The following is a 16,050-nucleotide window of genomic DNA, read 5'->3' as shown; positions in this document are numbered from 1 at the left end:
TGCTTTCTCTTATTTTTTACTTAGCTTCTTTTTTTTCAGGATAGATCATCGAGGGATAGGTTCATCTGCGGCCGCGGATGATCGCATGGCGGGATTCATCATCGATTTCTACTCGCGAATACGGGAAGGATAGGAAGAACATTGGCGCGCGTGTCGGCTGGCACAGGCGTGGGTGTTCTCGGGCGCGATTAAACTTCGTTTGATTGTTCGGATCGAAAACGCGAATTTAGAGTAGAGTCAACGTTTTTCTAACACTCGCGTGGGTGTTCGGGCGCGATTAAAGGTCCTACCGTGGACTTCGTTTGATTTCTTTAAAATTCTCGATGGGGGTATTTCGCGAATTTCGGCTTAACAGTAGAATCTACGTAATTATAACACACACGTGAGTGTCGCGACGCGATTAGTATTTCTAAGGAGTGCGCTTTGTTTGTTCGAAATTCGGAAAGCACGAATTCGGATGTGCTTAATAATCCGTTATGTCTGAAGCGGGCGGTGCTAATGGTGGAGCTATCTGTAAGAGGTGTGAAGTAGCTAAAGCTACGCATACCCTGTTAGTTAAGAAGCCAATGCATTGAAGCCGAAAGGTATGACGGATCGGTATCGCGGAACGCGGTTTTTAGAGTAGAGTCACCGTTAGCCCGTGGGTCTCCACATGCAGCAACCTCCACGTGGTGAGACCTGGGTCGGTATTACTTGCAAAGTGTAATTGTAAATCTTTTAACGCAAGTACTACCGAGCGAATGGCTGCATATTGTATTACTTTTCCAATATCTTTTCAAACTGTTGTTATTATCTTTTATATGTTATATTTTATTATTTATTCCTTATCAAGTAATGTCGATTAAATAACTTTTTAAATACTGTTTAAATACTGTTTAAATGGCTGTATAAATAATTAATAAGAATATGAAATATGATAATTTTGTACAGTTAATAAATATTTTTCAATTAATTTTGTATGAATTTTTTTTTCCTTTTGGATAATGTACTATTATTTTTACTACATACAAAATCCTCTATCACATATCAACTTGATTTTTTCAATATACTTAAAGAGTTTTTAACCTAAAACGCTTGAATTTACATTGATACGATTGGTCCATATTGAAAATGGTTCCTCTATGCGCTTGTAGTTCATACTTTGGCCATATCTGTCGCTAAAATCACACGCGCGATACGTAGTACATCTATTACCGATTGATGGTCAAATGCAATAGTGTGTTGGTGAAGCTTTTTATATCATTACATTGTATCCAAAGATATTGTAAAGATGTTTTGAATTTAAATTTAGAAAAATATCGTATTTGTGAAGTTTATAAACAAAGTATAATAGAAGATGAATACTCCGCAATCTAATAAAAAAAAGAGAAATAGAATTGGTGTTCATAATGATTGTACAAACAATTCAAATAATGAAGTACTAAATGTACAAGAAGCAACAAAGTTTGTTTTAGTATGTATGATTATTGTTGTTATTTTTTAATGCAAGCTTGTACATTTATATAGTAATTAAAAATAAATGTTATTCTTTCTTTAACACTTATATTATAATATATGTATAGTATAGGTTATTTCGATTTTAATATTTTCAAGAACTTAATTCAATGATATCTGTTTACATAAATAATTTTATCTATTATTAATAGGTAAATCCAATAGGTGAGGATAGTAATAAACCTGTTAAAATAGAAATAGCTGAAGCACTTCCGGTTATAACTATTGAAAGTAATGAACAGGATGAGAAAAATTTAACTTCGAAGGAAAACTCTAATTCTGATAAAGATAAAGAAGATAAAAACACACTGAATAGTTTACCTACTGCAAAAGTTATAGAAATAGAAGGATATGAAAGGCAACTTGGTGAAGCTGAACCTCTTCCAAATTCTTATGTTAGATTTATGGAACGGAGTGGCGAAGAGCTTGATGGTAAATATGATTTAATGATTAATTTTTCTGCTTATTTAAAGATTATTAAAGAATTACAAAATCCTGGTTATAAAATAAAGTTTGTATTGTTGTTATAGGAGAAGTAGAATATGATCTGGATGAGGAAGATACTGCATGGCTATCTATAGTTAATGAACGACGAATAGCCTCAGGACTTTTACCTCCATTAGAACCAGATATATTTGAATTATTAATGGATAGATTAGAAAAGGAATCTTATTTTCAGCAAGAAAGTAATGGTGGAGTTGGTATTGCCGCTGATGAGGATGCAGTATGTTGTATATGTATGGATGGAGAATGTCAGAATAGTAATGCAATTTTGTTTTGTGATATGTGCAATCTTGCTGTTCATCAAGATTGCTATGGTGTACCATATATTCCTGAAGGACAGTGGTTGTGTAGAAGATGTTTACAAAGTCCATCTAGAGCCGTCGATTGTGTGTTGTGTCCAAATAGAGGTGGTGCTTTCAAACAGACTGATCGTCCAGCTACGTGGGCTCATGTAGTATGTGCATTGTGGATACCAGAAGTAAGATTTGCTAATACAGTTTTCCTAGAACCAATAGACAGCGTAGAAAGTATTCCGGCAGCTCGTTGGAGGCTTACTTGTTGTGTTTGTAAACGTAGAGGTGCAGGTGCATGTATTCAGTGTCATAAAACTAACTGTTATGCAGCATTTCATGTTACTTGTGCACAACAAGCTGGTCTTTGTATGCGTATGAGAACAGTACAACCTGCTAATGGAGAACCAATGCTAGTTCAGAAAACAGCATATTGTGAAACACATACACCAGCAGATTATCAGCCTTCAACAAATCCTGCTGATGCAAGACGAAGAGCAATTGCTAATAAAAAGAGTTCATCCGCACCAGTTATATCCATACCCACAATACCACCTGAGCGTATAAAAGAAATTGCTAGGTAAAATATATTGTGGTTTTTCATTTTTTACTTTATCATCCAGGGAAAAGCTATAGTTCATGAAATATAATTGTGAATGTATAGTAATCTAGAAAACATTAATTAGTTTAGCAGAAGGTCTCCCAAAGAGAAGTCAGTTGATTCAACGTCTTATAGCATACTGGACGCTGAAACGTCAATATAGAAATGGTGTACCTCTCCTTAGAAGATTGCAAAGTTCACATCCACAATCAAGGCCTCCTCCATTAGGAGGTAATTGCTCACCGTCTCCAGATAGTGAATTACGCGGAGAACTTTATCGTCAACTTAAGTATTGGCAATGTTTACGACAGGATTTAGAACGTGCTCGATTGCTATGTGAATTAGTACGGAAACGAGAAAAGCTGAAGAAAGAATTATTCAAAGTGTAGGTATTTTTTATATTACTTTTTTAAGAATACTTATTGAAGAATCATTTGAAATAATATGTGTATATTATAGGAAAGAAAAGTGCTTATGGTTTCAATTACGACCTTTGGAAAGTATTTTGCTTACATTATTAGAAGCTATTAAATTAAGAGATGTCAATGATGTATTTGGTCAACCAGTTAATACTAAAGAAGTTCCTGATTATCTTGATATAGTTTCACATCCGATGGATCTTTCTACAATGCAGGTAATTGTATATGTATATATTTATTTATTTATTTATTTATTTATTTTTTTTTTTTTTTTTTTTTTTTTTTTTTTTTTTTTTTTTTTTTAACAATTTTATATATTATAGATTAAAATCGAGAAGCAGGAATATGACACTATTGGAGCTTTTGAAACAGATTTCAATTTAATGGTCAATAACTGTTTGGCTTATAATCGTAAGGATACCATGTTTTACAAAGCAGGATTGAAAATGAAAGAGCAAGGTGGTTTGCTCATAGAACAAGCTTGTAAAGATTATCCAGAACTTAATACTCTTTGTCAAACAGAGCAAAGTGCTTCGAAATCTAGAAAAAGAGAAAGATCTAATCGTAATCGCAATGAAACGGAATTAAATACAGGAGAAAAAGAAGTTGGTGCAGGTGGTGTCAATCGAAGAACAGCTGTACTGTTTACCCGTAAAGCCAAAGCACGTGCTAGCAGAAGTGGACAAATGTTTCTTCCAGAAAATAATCAAAAGAAACAAAGTGACAGTTTCAAAGTGTATAGGTAAATAATTTCATATGAATTATATCTATGAAAAGGTATATAAAAATTAATATTTTTTAACTATATTTCTCTACAGAAAGTTAATTAAATTTACAGAAGCGGAACAATGGACAGTGATGCCGGTGAAGGAGAGAGTCAATCATCAAGTTGTAGTAGTTGTTCAACAAGCAGATCTGCTACACCAGATCCAGAAGAAGAAAAACAGAGATTAAATACACATGAAACCAATAAAGAAACTAACGAAAAATCAGGAAATAGTGGAAAGTTAGAAGCTTTACAACTTGTATGGGCTAAATGTCGTGGATATCCTTGGTATCCAGCTTTGATTATAGACCCTAATACACCTCGTGGTACCATACATAAAGGTGTACCTATTCCAGCCCCTCCTGATGATGTATTGGTACTAGCTAATAATTACAAAGAACCAGTTTTCCTTGTTCTTTTCTTCGATACGAAACGTACATGGTAAAAAAAAATTTAATATAATATATTTATACTGTCAATATCATTATGTGTATATTTTTCATTTTAATGCAGGCAATGGTTACCAGGTGAAAAACTAGAAAAATTGGGTGTATCCCAAGAACTTGATGAATCTAAATTAATAGAGTCGCGTAAACCTGCTGATAGGAAAGCAGTAAAAAAGGCCTATCAAGAAGCTTTGCATTACCGAAAACAGACACATAATACTACATTAAACGCAGGATCAAACATCTAATTCATGCATCTTAAATAGTTTTGCAATTTATAGTTATTTCAATTTGTTATATAGTTAGTTCAATTCACTCTATAATACATTGATTATGACTCATTCTTAAAAAATACCTTTAATGATTATATAATTTTATAAGTATATATATGTGTGTATATATATATATATATATATATATATATATATATATATATATATATATATATATATATATATATGTATATGTATATTTATGCTTTCTGGCTTAAATATATTTCATTCGTTTTTATATTTTATTTGATATTTACATATAAGATTAATAAAATGAAACATATAATTTATGTAACAATATTCAATTTTGTTGAACGAATTTAGCAAGTTCATTAGCATACATGTCCAGTCGTTGAGTCATCTAAAAAAATATATTAAGTATTAATTCTTTATAAATGATTTATACTCATTGAACATTACATATATTCGACATTTTTGATGTAGTTCGTATATAGAAATATTTGTACTTATTTCTAAAAAAAAAAAGGAAAAAAGGAAAAAAAAATTAAAATAAAATAAAAAAAAAACTTACTCTAAATCCCCACATATCTTTTGCTTGTCTGCAAAGATTAAGATCCAAATCTGCAATAAGTAATCCATCATTAGATCTACTTAAACCTGGGGTCCGTGTGCCATCAGGTGCAGTAATATAAGAGGAACCATAAAAGTGCCCAAAATCATTATGAGATGGCTTTCCATCACCCGACGTAAATTTATTGGGAAATATTTCAGTCCCAACTCTATTGATGGCACACGTAAAATAATTATTAGCAATTGCAGCACATCTTGCTTCTATAGGCCATAAAGGTTCAGATAAATTACCAACAGTGGCTGATGGATTGAAGACAATCTAAACATAATTTAAATTCGTTTAGTTTAAATTTCAGAAAGAAGAAAATTACAATATATTTACCTCTGCTCCATTTAATCCAAACATAAGCCAGTTTAAAGGATGATGACGTCCATAACATATATTAACAGCAATGCGTCCATAACAAGTATCAAAAACAGGATGTCCTGTATTTCCTTCCATATAATACGTAGATTCATTGAAATCTCCAACACGTGGTATATGATTTTTTCGATGTTTACCAATAATTTTGCCATCTATATTAATAATAACAGATGTATTCCACAAAGTATCTCCATTAGCACTATCTCTTTCCAAAATTGGAGAAATAATAATCATATTATGTTCTTTTGCTAATTTTGATAATAATAAATTTGTTGGCCCATTTTCAGCATCTTCAGCGAATTCACACCATGGATATCTTTCTCTTGTACAAAATACAAATGGCATAGCTATAATACAATTATCATTTTATAAAAATTATTATGATGTAAATTTTTATCTCATATATATGTATATATATATATATATATATATATATAAACATACGCCAAGCTTCTTGTAGACAAATTATATTAACTTTGCAAGTAGCTGCATAATCAATATATTCTTTTATTTTATTATGTATTGCATTTCTTTGATTTTCTATTGGATCTGTTGTTGGTAAAACGATTGAATGTTGGATTAATCCTACACGCACAATGCGTTTAGGACGTAATTGTTCTTCAACAATACTATTTAATATCCAACCTTGTCTTTCCAAATTATAGTCATTTTTCCAATCTGCTAAATCTAATTTTCTATTAACATATTAAAATTTGTTTACTTGATGTGTATGATTATGATAAGATATAGAAAGAACAATAAATATTTTGTATGAATAACCTATTATTCTTGAAGGAATGAAATATACATTTTTGTTAAATCTTACTTTATGTTGCGGCCATACAAAAGACGATTAATTTCTGGCAAAACATCGTCTGGTAAATGCACTTTTAAAATTTCATCGATAGTTGATTCGTACATCTTTGATTTATTTCTGTATTGATGAATTACAAAAATTTAGAAAAATCAAGAAGACTAATAATTTGGATCAAATTTATCGTTAAATAATGTTTCTTATTATGACCAAAATGGTTTCTCAGGTCAGGGTAATCATATCGTGCAGATAAGAGACTAAGTATTATTTAAAGTAGTATGAGCAACCTTATTTACCAAGTTGAAAAATAGTTCAAGATTTATATGTACGAATGCATATAATCAACAGCATTTATTATTGATATTTTCATTGGCATTAAATGATATCCAGTGCGTTTTTAAGAATTGCTATTTTTAATGTTATATAAATAACTGTCTTTATAAAAGACGAATATAAAGCATATAACAAATATTTTATTTCTTATATTTTAAAAAGGAAGGATATATATATATAATAATAATACATATTAATAATATTTTATTTAACGTTATTTTTAAGGTTATTATTTCAATAATTTTGAAGACGAAAACATTTCCATAAGCAATATCGCGTTTCCCAATCAATAAAATATAATTCTGGTTTGTACCAAAAAATATGATGTACTGCAAAATTATATTCAGACTGAATTGGTGGATTTAAGTGTGGAGCCCAGTCCGCTCTCTCCATCATAATTTTATTGACATATTTATAAAAAACTTTAGCCTTATGAATCCAACATAAAAGAGACATAATTGATATGACAATAGCATGTATATGATATGATGCTATACTATGAGGATTATTTTCTTTTAAAATTAAGTTTTGTAAGTTCATAGTTAAACAAACTAATGCTGCAGTTGTGAAACCGCAAGGAACTTCGATTGCTATGATACATATTGTGCAATAACTAGTTTCTAAATTCATACGGGATGTACGATGATTCAAAATACTCTTAAGTAGGCTATCATGTAAAATTTCACGATGAATTTTAAGAAATATTTTGTCTTCTTTATAATAATTGCTTAATTTTAAATCGAAGTCTACATTGTCAAAAAAAATTTTGGGAGTATTAAAATTTATTCTATTTTTTTTTCGATCTATCAAATATTGTATAACTCTATTACCTAATAAACTGATTATTTTACTATTGGATGCTATCATTTGCATCAATAAGGGAAATATTATTGGTGTTAGAGTTTTTTCATACAGAGTTGTTTGATGCATATAAGCTGTATATTCTAAAATACTACCGAATCCCAATATAATATTATCACTCATATTTTTTTGCATAGTCCATGAGCACATATGATGTACAATGATAAGAAGTTGATCATTGGATAAATGTTTAATTATGTTTCTGATACATATTTCAAAACCTTTTCGAAGTTTTTTAGAAAAAAGTAATGTATCCTTTGTATTTGTATTTGTATTTGTATTTGTATTTATTATAGTTTTATAAAAGAAATTTAAAAGTCTTTCTATCACAGTTATTGTATCATTAGTTTCAGGCCAGTCATAAGAATCTAATATTTCATATAGAATTTTGATAATAATTCTGATGTCATATATATTTTTATCTGTTGATTCTATTAAATTCAATATTGTATGAACCACTACTGAACCATCAATGCCATGATCCATTAAGTTATTTATTATTTCTAAAGAAAAGGTCTCAAATTTCCATAATTTATCTTCGTTAATTGTATTAATGACAGCATGTACAATCTGTTTTGTTTTTCCAGGAATATATACTTCCAATAAATGATGGTAACTATTTTGTGCAAGTCGTATTTTTCGTCGACGTTTCCATTCACACACATCAATTTTATATGTTTCTTCGTAATGAAAAAGTATTTTAATTATATATGTCATTATTATGTCTGGTTCATAATCTTTTAATTGATTTTGATTGACAGTTTGAATTATTTGTATCATTTTGTTAAGAGTTTTATCTTTATATATCTGGAAGCATAAAGGATTTAAAAAATAATATTTACATATATTCTGTAATTATTGATTCAACTGTAGTAATCATTAAAACAAAACTTTTCTATAACATTAATATTAATATAATATAATATTATGTTTATAATTGTAATTGTGTATGATGCGAAGGAGATCATTGAAAATCAATACCATTTTATAGTATCAATTTTGCAAAAGAGATTTCAGTTTTCAAGTAGTAGATTACATATATATATATATATTTTTTTTTTTATGTAGCTTCTCAATATTATACATGTATAGAAATTTAATATTTACAAAAGAACAGAATGTTTTGTTGTATCTATGGATACCATTATATGTATAATAGAATATATCACAGATTTCTATATACAATGCTCAACTTATACAAGATTGTTAAATTTTTACAATATAAAATACTTTATTTTTTAGTTTTAATATATTTAAAACCAAAGATCTCCGCCAACGTCTTCTTCTTGTTGTAAAGGTTGCTGTTGATTTTCTTGTTTACATTGTGCAATATTATTTTCAGTATTAGCTTTATCTTCTCGTGCTGGTAATCCAGCCAATAGAAAATCTGATGGATCGTAATTTGGATCGACATCCATACTCTCATCTGAGAACAATATTATAAATATTTCAGGTTATTTTAAATAATATTTAGGTATTTGTTTAATTTCTATCTTTATTTTTTCTTTAAAATCGGCTATACCTTGTTGGAGTAATTGTTGTTCTCCCATATAAAATCCAACATTCCCTAGTTGTACCATTGCTTCTGCAGCTTGTTGACTGTCATCATCAGCCAAAACTACTCCTCCTTCTCTAACTTCATTCAATTCAAGTGTTTCCATTTCATTATGCTCAGATTGTTCATCTGTTCCAAATGGAACTTCATCAAATTCATCTTCACTTGAAAATTGCAGATCTAAAATTATAAATAAGAATTAGTAATATATTAATCATTTAAATTTTAAAAATATTTTTTGGTAGACATATCTCTTACCTTCTTCAAGTACATCTTTTTTCTTTGAATGTACATTTCTTCCAGCATCACTTTCCATATCACCTTCCACATCGACAAAATCAAAATCATCCATGCTTGACTTTCCAAAAGGATTTTCTGGTGAACTAGTTTGACTCTGAGAGATAATAAGTGTAAAAAAAACACACAATTGTAATTAATTACAAATATTAATTATATTAGATATCAATCAATTGTCCTATTAATATCATACTAGATTTGATTCATGGACTCTTACCCCTCTGAATTCAGGCTCTACGATAGTATAATTTTCTTCATCTGGACCAAGCCATGAAGAATCTATATCTGCTTGCTCCATTGCTCTTTTTTGTACCAACAATATATTGTTTTCTAATTGAGTTAGATGCTCGTCATACTGCAACATATGTTTTTATTAATTTTACGATGTCAAAATAATGAATTATAAAATATAGAATGTATGTTGACAAAATAAAAAGAAAGCATCTTTATTTTTCTTAATCTTACCTCGTCTAAGGTCTCTTTACAGACTTTAACAAGTAATTCAGCTTTATGCGTATATGGAGATTCTTTTCCATTATAAATTGTACAATTTTCCAAAATTTGTTCAATATCTCTAACGAATTCATGGCGATTATGATACTTGTGAGCTTTAAAAAATATATATATATCCAAAATTAATCAAAATATTATATATATATATATATATTTATAACAATAATTTCACATAAAAAATTATATTGCAGTTCACCTGAAACTTTTTTTGAAATTGTCTCCAAATCCATTGGACGTTTAATTACATTATAATAATCCTTCACTAATTTTTTATTAACAGGTTTTAGGAATGGCCAGGCTTCTGTCATCGATTTCAATTTATTATTGACAACACTATCCAAAATAAATGTAAGAGCAACTTGATCATTGTCATCAAGAAGAGGATTAATTGCTTTTTCGAGTCTCATTAAACGATCTTCTTTTTCACCAAGTCTATCTACGCATGTTTCTAACATACGTTTGGCTGCTACTGTTAATGAGGATTTTGGTCCATTATAAAGTGTAGAATTTTCAACTATTTGATTGACATCAGCCAAAAATTCTTCCCTGCTTTGGTATTTCTTTAATCTTAAGTTTTCACGTATTGTTTGTAAATCCATAGGTCTTTGTATGATTTTATGATAATCAGGAACAGCCTAAAGAAACCATTAATATATACGCATAAATTGATTTCACACATCAAATTCATTTGTGTTTATCAATCATTTACTTGACATTAAAATATATACCTTCGGATTAACTGGGAAAAGGAATGGTTGAACATCTGGTAAATCTCGCATTTCATTTAGAATGCTTTCTAGCATAGTTGACATAACAACAACAGGATCGGTTCTACGACGATTGGCTGGTCTTTGTTGTCTCTTAAGATAATCACAGTGATCGTCTCCAGTAGCTCTTCTTCTTTTCTTTGAATTCACTGCTTCCTTTGGAACTTTTAGAAGTAAAGTACGTCTTTTCATTTCTTCCGCGTGCTATAATACAAATTTACAAATAAAAAAATATTCACATTAGATATGATATATTTTTATAGAAAATATTTCTGGTGTAATATTGTACAACCTTAATTAATTTAGATGATAATTTAACTTTTGTTCCATCGACATTAACGAGATCTTGATCATCAGTATTAAGTTGCTTCTCTATTTCTTCTTCTTGTTCTTCAGTCATAGCAACATTAACTGGTGCAGTAGTTACATTATTTTGATACAATGGACAAGCTTTATTAGTTCGCATATGACCTACATTACCACAAGCGCCGCATTTTAATTTTAAATCTGGTTTCAGTTTAGGTTTTTTACGTTTAGAAGGAGAAATTTCAGGCTTAGGATGTTTAGAAGCTGGGGAAGTTGATTGGTAATTACAAAATGGAAGGATACTAGTAGAGGATGTAGTGGTAGGAGTATTAGTGCCACTACGATCAAACATAGGATTGATAGTGTTGCTTGTACCAATGGAACCGCCTTGCATACGTTCTCGTTCTTGATTACGTTTTATTCTTCTCAATTGTTCCTGGATTCTTCTTTTCTCTCTTTTCATTTCTTCTTTTTGTGCTTCATCCAATGTAGCAAATTGTTTAATAAATGTTTCATCTTTAGAATTTCTTATCTTTAAATAAGTGTCTATTACAGCTGGCTTTCTAACTAACTCAACTCTAGTGAATTCTTTTCCTTCGTGATTTCTAAAAGTACGATAAATTTTAAGTAATCTTCCTTGTTGGGTGCCAAAATTATTAACAGGATTATTGTCTTCCTCGTCGTCTCTCTTTTTTTCTTTAGGTTTTTTGTCTTGTTCCTGGACTTCATCTATCATCATCTTTCGTAACGCGTGTCTTTGCTGCTCTTCCCGTTCCAGGGATAACTGAGTACTCGTTTTTTTATTAGATAACATATTCTCAATGTTCTTACCCATTTCCTCTATATCAGAACTGTCTTCTTCTGAACTTTCACCTTCGTCTGTACTTAAAACCTCATTGGACGACAAGACACGATTTTGTAAATCAAAGATTCTTTGACACTCTTCCTTATATCTTTCCTGATGCTCCGCTATAGAAAATCTATTACCTCTTGAAAACTTTGTCATACCTTCTTCTCCAGCCTTTGCTTTTTCAGTTGATAATGTTCTAACCACATCTATAACTTCCCAACGTGAAAGCTTTTTTATTTCTTCCTCTGGAACACCAAACTTTCTAAGAAGTGCCTTTGCATTATTTAATGAAAGTCTTCTTAAATCTGCGTCTGTTCCTGTTACTGTTCTTTTCGGTTGTGCTTCTTGTTCTTCCTATATTGCAAACGTTAATTAAATAAAAAAAAAAAAAGTGCAACATTTAAAATATAAAACATTACTACACTAACTTTACTGATAGTTGGCTTATTTGGTACTCTAACATATGAGAAACCTTCACCACATCCTGTTGGATCAGCTGGACCAGCTAACTGCAATAAACATTTTCCTTTCATAGCTTGGATATATGCACGCGTTGTATTCCATGGGGCTACTTTGACTTCGTCATCCATTTTCAATTGCATTTCTTCATCATCATCATCTTGAGGAGTAAAAAGGAATTTTTCACCATATCCTGCATCTTTCAATCTTTGTTCTGCTGCAATCATACTAAAGTAAGCACAGCATTGTTCCGGAGATACCATAGCTCTGATTTCTTCTTCTGTAGGTAATCTGAAGTCCGGCTTTATTACCCACCAATTGGAATCCATTCCTGTAAACAAATTAAAATATAGATTACTTATGCCTAACACACAAGTTGTTCGTCTTTAGTTTACAATATAAAAAATAAGAAAAATAAAATATACCTGTTCTTTTAAAATCAGCACAAAGTTTTAATCGTTTTCTAATACTACTCTCACTATGAGAAGGAAAAGCTCTTTTAATATCATCCATTTTAATTCGTCTCGGTGTATCTCTAGATTTCCAAAATAATCTATAAATAAAGACTTGTAAGAAATCTCTTACAAAATTATTTGCTCTTTTTGAGTTCGGTCCTGGTACCTCATATAAAGGACATTCTTGGCCTGCAACAAATAGTGCATCCATTTCTCTTATATAATATTGTTGCCTGGTTCTAATAATTAGGAAATCAGTTTCAGGAATTTTGTGTTCATAAATTGGTGCCCTGTACATATTATTTTCAACAGCTTGTATGCTTTGACCAGGCGTAAGAATTCCAAGAAATGGACTGGTATGAGCATAAGCTGTTTCTCCATACTTGTATTTTTGTGGACCTTGATCTTTTCCTGCTTTTCTTTTGTAATAATTTTTTACTTTTGAACACATTCCCACTTGATTCATTAATGGTGGATGTTCTTCAGAAAATTCAATAAGGACTATTTCACCATCCCTTCCTGTTAAATCTTCAGGTGTTCTCATAAAGAAAACATCACCACCACCAGATGCAATTCTTTCTTGCTCTCTTTGTTTTGCCTTTTTTTTAATATGTTTGATCAGGGGTAGAACACTATGTGGATCAGGAAGTGCAAGTGGGCCATGGCTGAATCTTCGCAATGGCGGCCTATGGAAATTTCGAAGACGCATTGGTCCCATATGTGTTTGAACAAAAGGTGCACGCAATTCTACTACTGGTGTACTGTGTTGTATTAAGTTACCACCTCCAACTTTTAAGCGTAATGTTGTTTCTGATGATCGTGGCATATAATATGTATCATTTGATATATTAAATGGATCCCTGTCAGGTGATTTCGGTGGTGGTGGAGGTGTATCTTCTTCGAGAACATTTATTACTCCAGCTTTACCTAATAATAATTTACTCTTTTTAACATGTGGATGTGGTATCTTTACTTTTGGTTGGGGTCCATTATCTTTATGAAGAAGTGCAGGATCAATGTCATCGGGGATACCAAGAACTATATTTTCGTCATTTGGGTCTAATGTAAGTATCTTGGGTTTAGGAATTTTTTTCATATTTTCTGGATCCCAAATAACTTCTTCTTCCCAAAGCCCATATACTAATTCTTCATTTTCAACTGGGAAAATAGAGTACCAAGTGTCATCATAATTTTCTTCTCTTTGTTGTTGCTGCTGATTTCCTTTATTCATATTTACTTTAGCTTTTTGAGACTGCATATGTAATGGTGTGGTAATTTGTGAAGTTGCTAAACGTACATTGGGTGCTACCGGTACCGTTCCACCTTTTCCTGGTTGACTAAATGCTTGGGCTGTTCTATTTACACTAGATGGAACCCATCCAGCTGCATTATTTTTGCTATTTAGCTTTTGTGTTACTTTGTGCTTTATATCATCACCATTCCAAACGACATCATCTTCCCAATGTAACTGTGATACCATTAAAAAAGCATCATCAGAAAATTGATCATTACTTACTTTATTATCTTGCTGGTCTGACTTATCTATAATTTTAAAACCATAATTAAAGCCATCTCCAGTTTCAGGAACTTGTAACATGTCATACCATAGCTGTGCAGGACCAAATCGCCAATCTGCCACTTTTGGTCCCATATCACCATTTTCACCAGCTTCTCCGGTTTTACCAATTTGTTCCTTATCTTCCACTGGTAATAATAACTTGGTTTCATCATCAGAACGATATGAATCTAGATTTGGATCTGGTCCATATTGCATTATCCAACCTTTAAATTTAGGTTTTCTATCGTCTTGATCTGATCCAGAATCAGAATCTCTAACATCATGATGCCGTTTTTTTTTGCGTCTCTTTCTGACACCTCTCCAAATTTGTGGAAGGCTACTTGGTTTTCCAGGGCCAAATAGCCTTGAAAATCTAAGAACTTTATTCGCACGAAAATCAGGAAATAATTCTGTTACATCAATGTTAGCATATTTAGAAGGTAACATAGAAGCCAGAGGTGTCTCAAGTTTACGCTGTCTTGCTGCTTCTACTTCTTCTGCTGTGAGTGTTTCTTTTTCTTCTGGTATAGGTGGTGGTGGCATTAATTGAGTATCAGATTTATTTATGATCTCTTCATCATCTGCATCATAATCTGCATTTTCCTTTTCAATTTTTGGATCTAGTATACTGCTTGGTCCGCTATCTTCAGTTATATCATCAGCCAATTCATTTATATCAGAAAAGTCAAGAGCAGACGGTGACTTTACAAGACAATCAACATCTTTCTCTGACGTAGATAATGTTGTTTCCTCCTTAGAATTATCTAGTTTCATATTGTTTTCATCATTACTATTTTCATTTGGCATCATTTCTTTGATAAATGAACTCAAACCGAGACGACCAAGAGAGGCTAAATGTTGCTTTGCTTCAGGATCAAGAATATCATCTTCTAATTGACCGTTGTCATCGATATTACCAAATAAAAAACCTGTCATATTCCCTAATGCAAAGTCTTTATCATTTTCTTCCTCTGAATCACCCATTGTTCTTTAATTTAATATATTATAAGACTAACAATATTTTCATATATGTATAAATATACAAGCCAACATTCGTTCGTTGAAGTTGTAAATATAACATAAATGCACTTTTGCACGAAATAATCTCTAGAGTTACGTTTATATTTTATGATATACACAAAAAGAATGACAAATAAAACGATAAAATTGAATTTATTAGATTGATCAAGTTAAACGTAAAAACGTAGCTCCATACAGAACTTTCTATATACAGTTTTAAATTCATGGCGTGTTCACAAATCTCAGCACTAGTAATACGGTATTACAAATATGATTGGATAGTAATTCGAAGAGAGATTACTGTCGACCAATCATATAAAAATGTTCAATGTCACATACAGACAATATGAAAAATATATTCTACTCTTAAATATTTAATAATTTTTATCGTTCGTAATAATAACTTTTTACAATATATCGATATCATTGTGATTATTTCTACGAGATTTTAAATAATAAAAAGAAATAATAATGATCGATTCCTATGGAGGTCGAAAGGGATCGTTCGAGATCGC

The 16,050-nt window shown here is 30.9% G+C and overlaps 4 protein-coding genes across 6 annotated transcripts; 1 reads left to right on the top strand and 3 right to left on the bottom strand.

Moving 5' to 3' along the window:
- The first annotated feature begins 1,216 nt into the window (after positions 1 to 1,216).
- On the top strand, positions 1,217 to 4,907 carry LOC124427149 (peregrin). Of its 3 annotated transcripts, none has more exons than XM_046969716.1 (8): positions 1,217 to 1,453; positions 1,647 to 1,926; positions 2,025 to 2,868; positions 2,975 to 3,274; positions 3,349 to 3,523; positions 3,632 to 4,050; positions 4,147 to 4,515; positions 4,588 to 4,907. In XM_046969716.1, exons 1-8 carry the CDS (start codon positions 1,337 to 1,339, stop codon positions 4,766 to 4,768), a joined length of 2,685 nt encoding a protein of 894 aa, XP_046825672.1. In that variant the 5' UTR covers positions 1,217 to 1,336; the 3' UTR covers positions 4,769 to 4,907. The 3 variants fall into 3 exon arrangements, with proteins under 3 accessions (XP_046825672.1, XP_046825670.1, XP_046825673.1); XM_046969714.1 differs by having other exon boundaries at positions 2,007 to 2,868; XM_046969717.1 differs by lacking the exon at positions 4,588 to 4,907 and having other exon boundaries at positions 2,007 to 2,868; positions 4,127 to 4,406.
- A 104-nt stretch (positions 4,908 to 5,011) lies between these two features.
- LOC124427151 (beta-ureidopropionase) lies at positions 5,012 to 6,952 on the bottom strand. Its single transcript, XM_046969719.1, has 5 exons — positions 6,574 to 6,952; positions 6,192 to 6,442; positions 5,706 to 6,094; positions 5,325 to 5,642; positions 5,012 to 5,153 (listed from the first exon to the last, which is right to left on the bottom strand). The coding sequence occupies exons 1-5, from the start codon at positions 6,666 to 6,668 to the stop codon at positions 5,094 to 5,096; spliced, it is 1,113 nt and encodes a 370-aa protein (XP_046825675.1). The 5' UTR covers positions 6,669 to 6,952; the 3' UTR covers positions 5,012 to 5,093.
- Positions 6,953 to 7,081: 129 nt separating this feature from the next.
- LOC124427150 lies at positions 7,082 to 8,705 on the bottom strand. The gene has a single exon (XM_046969718.1). The coding sequence runs from the start codon at positions 8,533 to 8,535 to the stop codon at positions 7,129 to 7,131; it is 1,407 nt and encodes a 468-aa protein (XP_046825674.1). The 5' UTR covers positions 8,536 to 8,705; the 3' UTR covers positions 7,082 to 7,128.
- Positions 8,706 to 8,783: 78 nt separating this feature from the next.
- LOC124427148 (transcription initiation factor TFIID subunit 1) lies at positions 8,784 to 16,001 on the bottom strand. Its single transcript, XM_046969713.1, has 10 exons — positions 12,928 to 16,001; positions 12,472 to 12,833; positions 11,180 to 12,397; positions 10,849 to 11,091; positions 10,317 to 10,755; positions 10,073 to 10,215; positions 9,825 to 9,962; positions 9,569 to 9,704; positions 9,278 to 9,490; positions 8,784 to 9,181 (listed from the first exon to the last, which is right to left on the bottom strand). Exons 1-10 carry the CDS (start codon positions 15,497 to 15,499, stop codon positions 9,009 to 9,011), a joined length of 5,637 nt encoding a protein of 1,878 aa, XP_046825669.1. The 5' UTR covers positions 15,500 to 16,001; the 3' UTR covers positions 8,784 to 9,008.
- Between the last annotated feature and the right edge of the window lie 49 nt (positions 16,002 to 16,050).

Source organism: Vespa crabro, chromosome 9 (genome assembly GCF_910589235.1).
Source record: "Vespa crabro chromosome 9, iyVesCrab1.2, whole genome shotgun sequence".
NCBI lineage: Eukaryota > Metazoa > Arthropoda > Insecta > Hymenoptera > Vespidae > Vespa > Vespa crabro.
The sequence above is the reverse complement of the archived record's forward strand: the minus strand, read 5'-3'. Positions and strand labels throughout refer to the sequence as shown.